Source organism: Macaca thibetana, chromosome 13 (assembly GCF_024542745.1).
Source record: "Macaca thibetana thibetana isolate TM-01 chromosome 13, ASM2454274v1, whole genome shotgun sequence".
Taxonomy (NCBI): Eukaryota; Metazoa; Chordata; class Mammalia; order Primates; family Cercopithecidae; genus Macaca; species Macaca thibetana.
The window spans coordinates 9,911,429-9,926,746 of record NC_065590.1 but is presented as its reverse complement, the minus strand read 5'-3'; the positions used below and the strand labels follow the sequence as shown (position 1 = coordinate 9,926,746).

The 15,318-nt window shown below is 43.3% G+C and overlaps 1 protein-coding gene across 2 annotated transcripts in view; it reads left to right on the top strand.

The window, feature by feature from the left end:
- Nucleotides 1–15,318, top strand: part of UXS1 (UDP-glucuronate decarboxylase 1) — a 94,791-nt gene that overhangs the window by 21,191 nt on the left and 58,282 nt on the right. The window contains exons 2-5 of one of the 2 annotated variants that reach the window (XM_050754205.1): nucleotides 6,999–7,026; nucleotides 8,301–8,349; nucleotides 9,385–9,428; nucleotides 14,989–15,049. In XM_050754205.1, coding sequence (XP_050610162.1) covers nucleotides 6,999–7,026; nucleotides 8,301–8,349; nucleotides 9,385–9,428; nucleotides 14,989–15,049 — 182 coding nt within the window. Of the gene's footprint in view, nucleotides 1–6,998; nucleotides 7,027–8,300; nucleotides 8,350–9,384; nucleotides 9,429–14,988; nucleotides 15,050–15,318 lie in introns of those variants that run through there. The other variant, XM_050754206.1, reaches the window with a different exon arrangement.

Genomic DNA, 15,318 nt, shown 5'->3' with positions numbered 1-15,318 from the left:
TTCTTAAAAAATACAGCTACTGGGCCGGGCGCGGTGGCTCAAGCCTGTAATCCCAGCACTTTGGGAGGCCGAGACGGGCGGATCACGAGGTCAGGAGATCGAGACCATCCTGGCGAACACGGTGAAACCCCGTCTCTACTAAAAAATACAAAAAACTAGCCGGGCGAGGCGGTGGGCGCCTGTAGTCCCAGCTACTCGGGAGGCTGAGGCAGGAGAATGGCGTGAACCCGGGGGGCGGAGCTTGCAGTGAGCTGAGATCCGGCCACTGCACTCCAGCCCGGGCGACAGAGCCAGACTCCGTCTCAAAAAAAAAAAAAAAAAAAAAAATACAGCTACTGGAGGCCTCTGCAGAGATTCTGATTCAGCAGGTCTGAAGTACAGACCTGTGGCCTGGAAGGTCCTGGATTTCATCGGTTGAGACTGGAGAATCAGATCCACATTGCCCCACCCCTGGCCCCATCTTCGTCATCGTTGGGGCCTGCAGAGCCCTCGCAATGCTAAAAGGCGTGTGGATTAGGAACCTTGGCTACTGGGCCTCACACATTGCTTGGCTCCTAGAAGATACTGAAATAAATGTTGAAATTTTAAAAAAGAGACCTGCATTTGCCCTGTGACTGATGGCCTCTGTTACTATTATTTTGGAGCATGCCTTTTCTTTCTCTGTGCATGCTTCAGTCTAAAGGCCTAGGTCTCAATAAAGGGGTAAGTTCTCCAGCATCTAGCCAGTGGTGGCTGATCCACCTTTTATTGCAGGAAGTGGGGGCACGCTGTTTCCTGTAGTCTGAGGTGGACCCCCCCCCCACTGCTTGTCACCCAGCCAGACCTTTGGGAAGACTTCTCCATGCCCTCTCTGGGGATCCTCCCCATACTTGCTACATTTCCATCACAGACCCCACATCACCTACTGGACAGTAAAGCAATGTGTGCAGGGTCTTAACTTGTGCATCTGCAAGTACTGAGTCTTACATACAGTGTTACATAGATAACGTAGGGTAGGAGAGCAGTCTCCCTAAATCACACTTCCTTCCTGTGACTTAGTGTAAAGGTACATATGCTTTCCAGTTTAAAATAGTGATTGGAATGACTGAGAAAAACATGCTAAAGCATACTGTAGCCATTTAAAATGGACAGGTATAAAATGGAAATGGTGATTTTGCTTGATCCAGCCTTGTAACATTACTTGAAATAGGACCATTGAAATTGCTACCCAGATCTGGATTCCTGGTGAAGAATCTGTACTTTGTGTGTGGCCTGGCATTCAGGGACTCAGGCTGTATCTCTATTCTAAAACAAATGTGCCTCTTAAAATCCTGGGCTTTGATGGATTCTGAATTGGTGGTTTTTCATTCGTTTGGGGTCTTGAATTCATTGACGGACCTTGACCTGTGAACACACAATTTCACGTGTGCTTTCACATGAGACTCCCCTCTAGTCTCCCTGAAACCCATTCAGGGATCCGTGGAGACCCACAAACTTCAGATTGGGAGACTGTGTTCTAAAAGGATTGATCTCATGATAGCTGATGACTGTTTAAGAAATCAAGTTAGACTCAGAGAGATTATGAAAGTGTTGGGTTAGCATTTTAAGTTTTTCTTTGTTGGAAAAGGACACTCATTTTAATCATACCCTTTAAAACACTCAATATTTCACTCTAAATGAAAATTTTTATGAGTTAGATTTTCTTGAACTGGGTTTCCCTGCATAGCTTGAAGTCTGGATACCAACATAATGAGAACTATGAAGCTGATGTGCCTCAGTTTACATACAAAGTATTTTTAAAATTTATATTAAAAATTAAAATATCTTGAAAGCTGTGTAAGGGAATTCAGTTATAAGCCCTTTGTCAATAACTGAATAAGTATCTTTCTTAAAATACTTACTTTTCTTAATATCGATTCCTGGTACTATATAAATGGGTTTAATTCAGTTCAAATATTTGTAGAGTGCATCTGTTAGTAATGCCCAGCGATCTGTTTGAAGCACTGTAAGGTGGGTCAAAATAACTCAAGCAGGTTGCAAAAACTTAAAAGCAACATTACTTTAAAGTAATGTGTAACTTTTAAGGTCTATGCCCTGCAACCTTTCAGGCTACTCTACACAAAACTACACAAAACTACTGCTCCATAATTGTTGGAAATTGCTTGTGTCTTTCCATTCGGAATCTGTGCAGCAGTGTGGGGGTTTGTCCTGCTTTGCCGTGTGTGTGTGTGTGTGTGTGTGTGTGTGTGTGTGTGTCTGTTCTTTGGTCTGGGCTGGGTATTGGATTCTGTCTGAAGTAAAGCAGGTAGAGCTTTTGATAATTTGAAAGGAGGCCAGAACACTTGACATAAAAACATTGTAAAGATTAATTGGTTATATCGCATCTGAAGATAAAAATAAGCAAGGGATAAGTGTTATAAGAAAAGGGAAAAATTACTTGGCATGCATTCAACTAATTTTAGTGCTTGGACCACGAATGCCTGGTGTAGCAAATGTAAATATGAAAACACCTCATCTTGCAGAGAGACCCACCTGTAAGGTACCAATTAGAACAAAACATGTGGCAGGCCTTGGCCACACAGCAGGGCCCCCAGTGTCTCCTGGAGCAGGACGGATGATTGAAGATGCTTTCTGGAGAATAAAATCTCAGATGAGTCTTGGAGGTGCAAGTGCCCAGGACACCACCTGTGGACGAGCTGAAGGGTTGGGGACAGTAGGTGGTTTAGGGAGGGTGGAGAGTCCCATGCAGGGGGCTGCTTGCAGGGGGCTGCTCTGGAGGTCTGAGTGGGGAAGTGTGGAGGTCTGAGTGGGGAAGTGTGGAGGTCTGAGTGGGGAAGTGTGGAGGTCTGAGTGGGGAAGTGTGGAGGTCTGAGTGGGGAAGTGTGGAGGTCTGAGTGGGGGAAGGAAGGGATTCATGAAGCCTCCTTTGCAGCGTGAATCAGGAGGTGCAGCTGGGGAGGAGAGGGCATGTCTCCAGGTGCGTCTCCAGCCTCCAGGGTCAGTAGAAGAAGTCTGAGACCCAGAAGTGAATCTGGTCCTTATCTGCTTACATCCATTCTTACCCATTTATGAACGGTGGTAAAGCTTTGGCTGTGGCTTGGGCATCATTCGCCAGGGCTGATCCTGGGAAGAGATAATTAAGGAGAACCAGTGGGCAGGGGGAAGGGGCTCAGGACATCATGGTCAAGGAAACTGAAGGTGTCTGGGATGGGTGGCAGCCTTCACTGCTCTGAAATGAACTGAGGATAGAAGGATTGAGATATTTCTGTGAAATCAACTTTTTTTTTTCCCCCCAAGACAGGGTCTCACTTTTGTCACCCAGGCTGGAGTGCAGTGGTGCTGTCTCAGCTCATTGCAAACTCGACCTCCTGGGCTCAAGTGATCTTTCTGCTTCTGCGCCGCATCCCCCCCGCCCCCGAGCCCCCGGCCCCACCGCTGCCTCCCCGCCGCAACCATGTAGCTGGGATTACAGGCACGGGCCACTGCCCTGGCTAATTTTTTGAGATGGGGTTTTCACCAGTTTGCACAGGCCGGCCTCAAACTCCAGAGCTCAAGCGATCTGCCTGCCTTGGCCTCCCAAAGTACTAGGATTATAGGCATGAGCCACCGCACCAGCCTGAAGTCAACGTTTTAAACTGACTCGAAAAAAGGTTTGAAAGAAAAAACTGAAAAAGCAGATAACCATGGAGTGATTTGAAAGGTCTGCCAAAAGGTGCTACCCACCCAGAAGGCAATAAGAGAATGAATGGATGCTTCCATAGCATGGAATACTGTTTTCAGTAAGAAAGGGACTACTTTGTCTGCTTTGATAAGCAGCTTAATCCTACAGCCAAAATGAGCCAGTACACTTATTTGGGATATATAGCACAGTAAAGAAAAGTGCACATGGGTTGGGCAACTGGTGGCTCACAGGTGAGCTTTGTGGACTCTGGTGGCAGCAGTGCCTGGAGTCCGAGCTGAGGACTGACCCAGGTGTTCACCAGGTGTCTAGAAAGAGGCAAGAACAGGACAACAAGGACATGGAGTTTAGTAAGGGTTAAATTCTCTTCCCTCCTTTTTTAAAAGTAAGTAAACACTTAACCACAAGGAAAATTAAACAGTTACTCATGTCACCATTTAAACTCAGTATTTTGGAAATTTCACAGTCTTTTTTTTTTTCCCCAATGCATTTTATGGAAGTGAGAGTCACACTGTATATCTATTTTTTCGTCTGGTACTGTCATAACTGCATCATGTTACAGTGTAGTTCCATAGTCATATTTAATGGCTTTCTGATTTCATCAAATGGCTGTATGACAATTTATACAGCAGTTCTCTAATTGTGGGACATTTTGGCTTATTCCTTTTTTTGTGTGTGTGATTATAAGTAAGGCCATGACATTGGTGAGGGCACTTTTGCTGTATGTGTAGTGATTTCCTGAGAATAAGAAAAAGACAAAATCACGTGGTCCAAAGGTGTAAGTGTTACAGGAAAGGGGTCCCGATCCGGACCCCAAGAGAGGGTTCTTGGATCTTGCACAAGAAAGAATTCAGGGTGAGTCCTTAAAGTGAAAGCAAGTTTATTAAGAAAATGAAGGATTAAAAGAATGGCTCCTCTATAGAGAGGGCAGTTCTGAGGGCTGCTGGTTGCCTGTTTTTATGATTATTTCTTGATAAAACGCTAAGCAAGGGGTGGATTATTCACACCTCATCTTTTTATCCCATATAGGTAACTTCCTGATGTTGCCTTGGCATTTGTAAACTGTCATGGCGCTGGTGAGAGTGTAGCAGTGAGAATAGCCAGAGGTCACTCTTGTGGCCATCTTGGTTTTGCTGGGTTTTAGTCAGCTTCTTTACTGCAACCTATTTTATCAGCAAGGTCTTTATGACTTGACTTTGCTGCAACCTTTTTTATCATCAAGGTCTTTATGACCTGTATCTTTTTTTTTTCTTGAGATGGAGTTTCTTTCTTGTTGCCCAGGCTGGAGTGCAATGGCATGGTCTCGGCCCACTGTAACCTCCATTTCCAGGGCTCAAATGATTCTCCTGCCTCAGCCTCCCAAGTAGCTGGGATTACAGGCACGTGCCACCACACCCAGCTAATTTTGTATTTTTAGTAGAGATGGGGTTTCACCATGTTGGTCAGGCTGGTCTTGAACTCTTGACCTCAGGTGATCTGCCTTCCTCTGCCTCCCAAAGTGCTGGGATTACAGGTGTGAGCCACCATGCCTGGCGCATGACCTGTATCTTAATGCTGACTTCCTCTCATCCTGTGACTTATAATGCCTTAACAGTCTGGGAATGCAGCCCAGTAGGTCTCAGCCTCACTTTACCCAGCTTCTGTTCAAGATGGAATTACTCTGGTTCCAATGCCCCTGACATAAGCAGTTTTTATTTTTTTAATGAATAATGACTCTAGTTAATAGCTTTATTTTAATTTCTCCCTTTTCCCTGCTTTCTTGCCACTTTTATTTATTTGGTCATATATTGCTGTCTTTTTTTTTTTTTTAAATCAAGTTTCCTCCTCTGTTTGAAGAGAGATGTGCTTTTATGGAATTAGCGACATTTCCATTTTTGAGAGTGGGAATTTCTTGTGGGGGTGTAGTTTGTATACTGCATCCTATTTGATGAGTAGCTATTAAACTCCTACTACACACAAGAGGATGGCAATGGGAAGATGCCTGGGGTGATGATATCCTAACCTTAGGGCTTTCCCAAACTCACAAAATTAACAACCCCAGACTGTGAGGACGTTTGTGTTTATTCTCTCTGTTCCTCCTCGGCGCCTGGAAGCACCTAAATGCACCTGGCACTTAGAAGGCCTTCAGTATCTGCTGAGTGGCCAAATGAGGGCCAAATAGGAGTGTGTACAAAATATTAGGACTGCTTATCTTCAGAAAAGACCTCCATAGAAAGAATCGCCTGCTCAGTAACTTAAAGTGAGTGCTCATGGTCCAGTATTCCGTTTTAAAGTCATCTGCCGTTGATTCAGGGCTGACTTACACACATTTACCGAAGGCCAGCTGTATACGGGCACAGGAGAGCCTGCCCACCAGGCGCCTAGAGTATAGAAGGGAGACGTGGTAAGTGCTGAGAAAGGATGCACTCCCGTTGGAGTTAAGCCGCACTGCAGGCCACTGTTGAACTTCTCTGGGTTTGCTTTCATCATCATTACAAGGGAGAGGTTAGACTGAACCTTAGAACTTCTTTCAGACATGTGATTATTTGATTTTTGTGACTAGTTCTTCCTCAAACGAAGGTTGAGAACATACTGTTTATCAAAACACATGCATCCTTAGCTAGGTGTGGTGGCGCATGCCTGCATTCCCACTTACTCAGGAGGCTGAGGCGGGAGGATTGCTAGAGACCAGACTGGGTAATATAGGCAGATCTGTCACTTGGGGGGAAAAAAAAAAAGCTTCACATGCACTCTCCAACTCCAGACCCCAAAAGAGGTATTCCAAAACCACGGGGATAGATAGAAAAGAAAAACAGCTCAGAGCAGTATGAGCCATGTGAGGTATGCAGAATTTATCAGGCCACAGCGACGTAAGCATGGAACTAAAGTCATGCCCTGCCACGCCCAGGGCCAGTTCTTCAAACGCATTTTGTTTCTGCCCAGCTGCCTCACCCAATTATCTTTTTCCTGGAAATTTTGATACAAAAAACAATGTATAGCCAATCAGTAGCTTATGTTATTTTAATGTAAATTCTTGGTAGCTTAGAAACTGCCTCTTCCTTTAAAAGCCCACTTGTGACTGCTGCTGATGGGAGCATGTATTCAGGGCAACTTGAATCAATGTTCTTGGGTTGCAGTTCTCAAACTTGGCCTGAATAAAACCTACCGGTCCTGTTTTTGCTTATTTTGTAGTAAGATTTAATTGTTTTGAAAACAAAGTATGCATTTGGTTGTCTTCGTGACATAAGTTAATTTTCTTTGTAAAATTTAAAATATTGGTTAAAATTTAGGATTCCATCCATTGGAATCCCTGAAAGTTGTGGACTTAAACATTGACTTCTCTTTTTTCTTTCTCTTACAGCTGTTTGGGGCAACTTCGTTAATATGAGGTAATTGTTTTTAATTACTTGGGTACTGTGGTTGGATTTTATAGACACATTTCAGTTGGGACATATATACCATGAATGTCATGGTTTAATTAAAGGTATATTTTAAAAACAAAACTGGGTTCTTACTATTCACATATCTGAGGTGTTTCTTTTCTCCTGTCGGTATTCTCAAGGAATGCAGCCGATTTTAACAATTACCAAGTAAAGCCCACAAGTAAAGCAATGGTCACCCACCCCTCCCTTCCCTCCTGATGTAGATAATAAAGGGTTGACCCTAGCTTATGTAAATTGTATTTCTGGGTGGCTTGAGCAAGAACACTGAGGGGCTTTTGCAAAGCCTTTTGAGAAGGGAGCTGTCTTCGGGAAGCCATGGCTGGCCCGGGACCCCAGGGGGCCAGTTAGTGGATATCGATGCAGAGACCACCTATTTAGTCCAGCGTTAGGCCTGTATGCATCGTGTGTGCTTCACAGGGCAGGAGGCACTCTTGTAAAAATAAAACCCTTGTGTTATCTCTTTACCAAATTGAAAAAATAGCCTTTAAAAAAAATCAGCAGAAAGAAAAGCATTTATTGTAAAAAAAACAAATTTGGTACTGTTAATAGTTTTCCATGTAAAGGAAAATTTGCTCCCCTTGGTTATGTTGTGAGAATCACTGTTGTGATGATTAGGTTGGTATTGTAATGTAATGCGGCTGCACATGTCTACCAGAGTAAAAGGTTACTATGCCCTGAGGAGACTTTTCATGTGGAGTTGGGTTTTGCAAGATGAGTGGGACAGTGTCGATTTGATTCCTACCACCAGGGCATGTGTGTGTCTCCTGACAAAGGCTGCTGTGTATGACTAGGTGGGGTGCTCAGATCCCATTTAAAGGAGCTCTGTGGTTTTACTTAAAAGACTCCATTTTTGCGTGAAATCCCCAGGAAAGCCCAGCAGGCACAAACATACACTCCTACAGACACACTTCCTGCTTCTAATTTAAAATCCTGTGTTGGATGTAGCATAGCAGTGAGATTAGTTTAGTTTAGTGGAAATAATCCATTAGGTAATACTGAGCATGTTCGTAGATGGATTTAAGGGGATTCCCTCCCTTTGGTTGTCTTCTTTTCCTCTGGTGCATCCCTTCTGGAGGGAATTGTACACGTGACTGATAGTTGAGCAGGAGGCAGAGGTGGTCTGCATCCTTTGGGTTATGTTAGGGTAATTTATTCAGAAACAGTCTTGAAGTCACAAAGCCTTTCCGTTGATCTCAGTTTTATAGCTTTCTACTCAACAGGTCTATCCAGGAAAACGGGGAACTAAAAATTGAAAGCAAGATTGAAGAGGTTAGTCTCTTTTCTATTTTTGTATCTATTTTGTCTGTGCGCTTGTCAATTTTGCTTCCTTTGCTCGTGCTGTCATTCTTATTGTGACAGCTTGATGCTGTTCTGTGATTCTGAAACCATGCCTCAAAAAATTACTCCCTTATTTAAGAGGACATGCAATCTGTTACTGTTGGTCCATTTTTGACTTATTAAAACAAGTTCTACCTCAAAGGCAAAATGGATTTAGACTTTTACATGACTTTTCAGGTAAGCGTCTTTTAGAGAAAGGGAAGTGATTGCCTTTGGGAGATAGAGATGAGTACCAACATCCTCTCACTGGCACGGATGCTGAAAAGAAAAATGGCCACCAATTGGATGCTAGGCCAACAAATGTAAAGAACGTCCACATGCACAGATGGAGATGTTGCACACCCACCCAGCTGAAGGCTAGCACCTATGCTTGGTTATGCACTTCCTATTTAAATACATATAGATACAGCCAGACCACTGTAACATGGACTGTGGGGGTGAGGATGGGGGGGTTACTTACTTTGTATCTGAAGCCAAATAAGAGCTGGGAAGCTCTTGGGTTGCTCTTTTTCCTGAGTCCACAGTGTCTACAGACGTGGATGTGGGTTGACTCACAGCCTGCAACTATGAGCTGCAGCTGGTAACACGAATATACACAGTAATTGCAGAAACAAGATGTTAAGCTTTTGGGGGCCATGCTTAGGGGATTCTTCCTAAAAAGAGATGGATAGTGTTGATCTGTTTTTATGAACCTGAAACACCTTTTACATTCTTCCTAGTAAGATGGGTGAGCAAATACATTAATTGTCTCAGAAACTGAGGCGTTTATGGAGTAAGAGTTCAAATCGACAGTTTACCTGTTCAATTCTAGCATTGTGAGGCAAGTGGTGTATCGTAATTTCAAACCGGAAGTTAATTTGTAGAAGAAATTAAAACCTGTTTTGCCTTATCTGAAACATCAGAATGGGGTGAAAGGAGTTAAGAACTGTGTTTTTGCTTTAAAACTGATTTTTGTTATTGTTCTAGATGGTTGAACCACTAAGAGAGAAAATCAGAGATTTAGAAAAAAGGTATGTGTACTTTTTGTCTTAAGGTCAATAGTTAAAATAAGTTTGTCTCAATTGAGTAATTAATTCTCAGTTTGTTTTCTCCAAACTCTACCAACCTAAATAAATGTCTACATATGCATTTCCCCCGCTTTGAGTGTAATACCCAGATAGAACATTGGGAGAAGAGTCAACCTAGATGTGTTAAGATCTTCCTTGTTGAAACTCTGAATGTCTGAATTTCTGCAAATTTATTACATAGAAGTTGAGGCCAGGCCTCACATTTTCCTTTAACTTCTGCACATATTGATCAGTTGGCTAGAATTCCGAAACAGGACGACAGTCCTCTGGGCCTAAAACATAGTACCATATGCAACACCACAAAATAAGAGTGTGGAGCCTGTGGTGTGTCATGTGTAGTCATTTAGCTGCTTTTGTCACCAAAGTTTATGAGGTTTCCAGAATTTAGTCCAGGTGAAGTGGGAGGAAGAATGAATGGAATACGATACAAACATTTATTTGAGTCAGATTCCAGAGAGAACCTCTCTTCACCCTTTGGGACACTATCGCCCTCAGGTTCTCTCTCAGGCACTCCCAAGGCCGCTGAGCCTCAGGCTCTGGGACTTTCCTCTTGCACGTACTGTATTCGAAAAACAATGTCTGGAGTAGCAGTTGAGTCTTTAGAAATTTTAAAAAGAAAAATGACAGCATGTATTAAAGTTGATGTGATTTTTTTCCCCTTTCTTGGGATGAGTTTGGATGATGTGTGTCAGCATTAGATGAGCCTTTTATCAAGTCCAGAACGAAAATGAAGAAATGAAGAGCAGTTTTTCTTTGATTTTCATTAAATGATCAAAGGGAAATACGATTGGAAAAGCATCATTAAACAAAAAAAAGCATCATTAAACTTTCTTCTTATACTCAACTGAGCAGTCAAGCAAATTGTTAATTTCAGCACTTACCAGAACAAAAGTTGTCAGTAATTTTTAACAGATTCCCTTAGTAATATAAGGTTGCTACTTGTGCTTTAAATTTTTTTTTGCTGTGATTTTGTGCTTCAGTTATACAGCTTGTAATATTTCCTTGGATGGGAGCCAGAAAATCTGCCTTTGATAAGACAGCAGAATTGAGAGATTTTAATTGGAAGCTTTTTTTTTTTTTAGAAAAATTGGAACGATAAGAAATAACCCAACACACGTTTTATATATTGGTCAAAAAAAACAAACTTGTCGACCAGTGATTATTTTCTTTAGATGATAGTATTCATTTATGAAAAGAAAAATGTCTCAATTCGATAACTTCCCTAAGGCAATAGCTTATGAACAAGAGCTCTCAACATGTGAGGATTACACAATCTCTTTGATACTTTTGTGATGTTTTTTTGAGTGTGTGCTTTTAAACTGGACAGAGAAGCACAAATAAGAATTTGATCCTAAGAATTTACTAACACTTTATTCTTGTCAACCTGTGAGACCACCTTGAAAATAGGGGCAGAGGGCAAACATTTGCCTCTGGGGCTGCTTGCAGGTGATTCATTCTGGAATGGTTCTGTCCTTCAGGTTGGTCAGCAAGTCAGGTGATCCACATGCCTGCATTACTGTGTCAGAAGGTCAAGTGCAGGCCTGGCTAAAAAAGTGTGACAATAGAAATTGATGGAACTCCGTCTAGCTTTACTTTTCCTAAGTGTGTGATAAAGATGATCAAACTACCATCTCGACACTGACAAGATAAGAATGTGACTGGAAGTAGGTTTACTTGATGTGCTTGTCACTTTGAGCAAAGTGGCCCCCAAGAACGAAAGATATTTTTGGAAGTTACAGGTTATATATATACAGGGAAAGAAAGAAGACAGTGTCATTCTAGAATCCTGAGTAAATGGATTGTATGTGGGCTTTTTCTCTTTTATCACACTCCCATTGCTTAGTACTTTGATTATATGCCACTTGTTTAATTTTAACTCTGTATCTTTAAATGTTCTTTGAATAGATGGCAAATGATGATCATTTAAATTCTAAGTAAGAATACTACTTACTGGCTAAACAGTAAGTTTTATCTCGAATGGCATAAAACATTAATAATTAGTAAAGTGTTCATTTGGGACTGTAAGAAAAGATTTGTTACCTAGTTCATCCCTCATTCTGCCTCTGCTTGCTGGTTTCTCTCTCGCTTAGGAATGCAGGCCTCAGGCCTCTGCTGCGTTTCGCTGCTTAACCCCTAGTGCCTAGTGTAGAACGGTGCTTAATGGAAAGTTCCCAAATAAGAGGATGAGCCAGTACACTGGGTAGGATTTTCACCTGCTACAGGTCTTTAAGAAGCCTTGTGGGCCAGGCACGGTGTAATACCAGCACTTTGGAAGCCTCGGCAGGCCGGTGGCTGGAGCCCAGGCGTTCGAGCCCAGCCTGGACAACATAATGAAACCTCATCTCTACAAAAAATACAAGGCTGCAGTGGGCTGTGATGATGCCGCTATACTCCATCTGGGGCGACGGAGTGTGAGACCTTGTCTCAAAAAAAGAAAAAAAAGGCCTTGTGCCCCTGCCCAGCCCTGGGTCAGTCCAGCAGGTGCTTGGGAGCACCAGGCAGCTGGCTCAGCATGTGGCCCAGCCAACAGCATCCACATGGTCACTGCACTCTGTCGGTCACTGTGCTCCGTCACCCATTACTGCAAGGAGGAAAACAGGATGACATGCATACTGAGGAGGACCCCACAGGCACCCTCCCCTTCCTGTTACTTTCAGCTTTGTATGTGTGGCTTCTCACAGGAAGAAGTGAGGAGTATAAGATAGTTTTTTAAAAGTTTAATTACTTGAGCGTATACATATGAAATCTGAAACTCGGCTGCTACGTATTGAAGAGAAACAAAGCAAGAAACTCAACTATTTTTCGTCTTTTAAATTAAAGGTGTCAGCACACTGCATTTGAAGTATTTTTTAGTCCATCTTACGCCTGTCACTGCGTGTGTCAGGCAACCATGCCTTTGCTTCAGTTCAATTTCTTTGAAGTACATTTCCTGTAATAAAACGGTTTGGCCGTTTCCTCTTGGTATAAGTAGCACACCACATTTCATTTTAAGCTTTCAGATAGGGACTATTCTAAGCTGACAGCTTGGATTAACATTTGTTTCCGTGGCCCCGGATGCACACTCTACAGTCCTGCGCCTCCGCTCCTCACTGAATTGGTTTCTCTCCTGCACCTCGTTTTCCTGTATGTAGCTATACTCCCATTCCCGCGCGGTCCTGACTCTAAAATCGTATACACAATAGAGAAGGAGCCCTGAAGGTGAGTGAGGGGAAGTTACCAGTCAGAGACGGCACCAGCATTTTCACAACACAGTCCGGAGTAGCCCCGGTGCTTGTGAGCAGTCGTGGGAAGGAAAGAGGGTCTCACCTGTGCCACGGCACTGGGTGTGCCACTCAGGGATTGAGGCTGAAGACCTGGATGTCGTGAGCTCAGAGAAATGAGGACAATTGGAGCGGTGTGAGAGGCGCGCACAGATAACTCTGAGATTTACAGTGCCGTCCCCCAGCTGAGTTGGTGAGGGAAGAGACGGAATGACAAGAAGTGTTACTTGGCAAACAAGACATGTGTGCTGCTCCCGCCAGTCTAACAGCATCGCTCCTGACTGAAGGCAGAACTTGCACCTGCTCCCCAGCTGCGTGGATAACATTCCCGAGGCCCTTCCTGTGGGCGGCAAGTACTAAAGACACTCGGCGAGCTCACAAGGGGAACCCTGGAGTTCCCACCTATGCCCTCAGACTCTCCCATCTGCTTTTGTAGTCTGCAAGGGGAACTTGAGCTTTTGAGACTCTGGAAGTTCTTAATGGGGGAATTTGCCTGCATTGTAATAGCCCTTTGACTCCCATTTAAGCATGCTCCTGGCTTTCTGGAGATGAGAAACCCCTGCTTCAGGGACTTCTGTCTAATGACCCTTCATATTCCCTTCAGTTCAGCGACCATTAAGGAAGTGCATTCTGTATCCTATATTGCTGTGTCTGTGCTGGGGACAGGGCAGGGATGGACCTGGCCCAACCTCTCCAATTAGTGTAATGACCATAAAGCTGATGTCTCAGATTTTATTTAAAGCACTTTTGTTCCTAACTGAATCACTTTAAAAATGACTATTTCGGCTCTGTGTTTATTACCTCTCACTGGATGTTTTCTATTCTCATCACACTGCCCTGCTCCTGGGACATGAGTGTGGGCTGGGGACCCATGGCACCTTAGGGCAGCAAGAGGGCATCAAAAGATAAGTGAGATTTAAGACGGAGTCAGAGCAGACCCACAGAGACAGAAGATGCTGATGCTCCATTGTTTTACCAGGGACGCTGGTCAGAAAGAGGATGCCGTGACTGTGAAAATTCCTGGAGCAGGAGACAAAGTTTCATTAATACCTTTTCTCACTCTTGCGGGGCAGTCCTCGTGCGTTGGGCCTGTGACTTCACGAAGCTGCTTTCTTCCACCTGGGCCCTGGTGGTGCAGTACCTAGAGAATGCCATGGTTATAGCCTGGTGGGTTCTTCTTGCCCACTGCCCTGAGAAAACCAAGGCACTGAGAACAACAGGTGTTACAGCCAAGAAAGAGTTCAATCGCAGGGCCAGCCACCTGTGAGAATGGGAGCGGTTTCTCAGATCTGCCTCCGTGAGAACTCGGAGGCTTGGGTTTTTAGGGTAGTTTGGTGGGCGGGGTCTGGGGAGCTGAAACAATTGATTGGCTGGATGTGAAATCATGAGGGTGTCGAAACTGTCTTCACGCAGCTGAATCAGTTCGTGGAAGCAGAGTCTGAGGACCAGGTGACATCTCTTCATCTGTATGCCAAAATGCTAAATCTGAAAGATACCTCAAATACCGTTTATTTAGGATTCACAGAAGTGATATTATCTGTAGAGGTTATTGGAGAAGTTACAAATCTTGCAACCTCTGTTTGAGTGACTCTGGGGCAGTAAGCAATATACAGATAAACAAGCTAAGCTAAGCAATGGCAGGTCAATGTTTATGCTTATTCTTTAGCAAAGTTCAGACCCTACCATAACTCTAACCTCAGCTTAGGAATGTGGCTTCAATCTCGAAACGAGGAGGGTCAGTTTTCCTTGCCTCAACATTTTACTATAAATTCCTCTCCTAGTTATCTTGGCCTCTGTACTAAAATAAGCAAAAACAACAAAAACAAAAATTTAGCCTGTGAGATTAAAAGCAAGATGGAGCCAGTCATTAGATTTCTCTCATTACAATTTTGCAAAGGCAGTTTCATGTCCATCTTCCTTATGGTGTGGTTTTGTCTGGACTAGTAGAGGTAGTGCCTGCCCTGCTTTAGCAGCTGCTGGAAGCCTGTAGTTCCTTAAGCTTTTGCTTCTCAGAGGTAGAATCTCAAGTCATGTCCTTAGCTTGATCCTAAACAAGGAGCAGGTTAGATAGCTCTTGACCTCAAGTTAACTAGTGACTCCTTGGTTTCTCCAGCACTCATTCAAGAGTAGAGAGAAGGAGCAAACAATAACAGTCCCAAAACCTGACACATGCTTTGATGATAGAGAAAATATTCAGATAGGATGTTTGACTTTTTCCTTTTGAATCTCTTTATATTATGCAGCTTTACCCAGAAATACCCACCAGTAAAGTTTTTATCGGAAAAGGATCGGAAAAGAATTTTGGTAAGTTTGCACACCTGCTTAGTATTTGTAATATTAAGAAACTTTCTTTTTTCATTGAGAGATAATTCACATATCATAGAATTCATGCTTCTCAAAGATACAATTCAGTGGCTTATAGTATGTCCACAGAGTTAGCACCGCATTCTGATTCCACAATATTTTCATCACCCCAAAAAGAAGTCCTGTACCCATTAGCAGTCACTTCCATTTCCCAGCCCCCTCCCGCCAGCTCTGGGAAACCACTAAAACTACTCTCTATCTCTATGAAT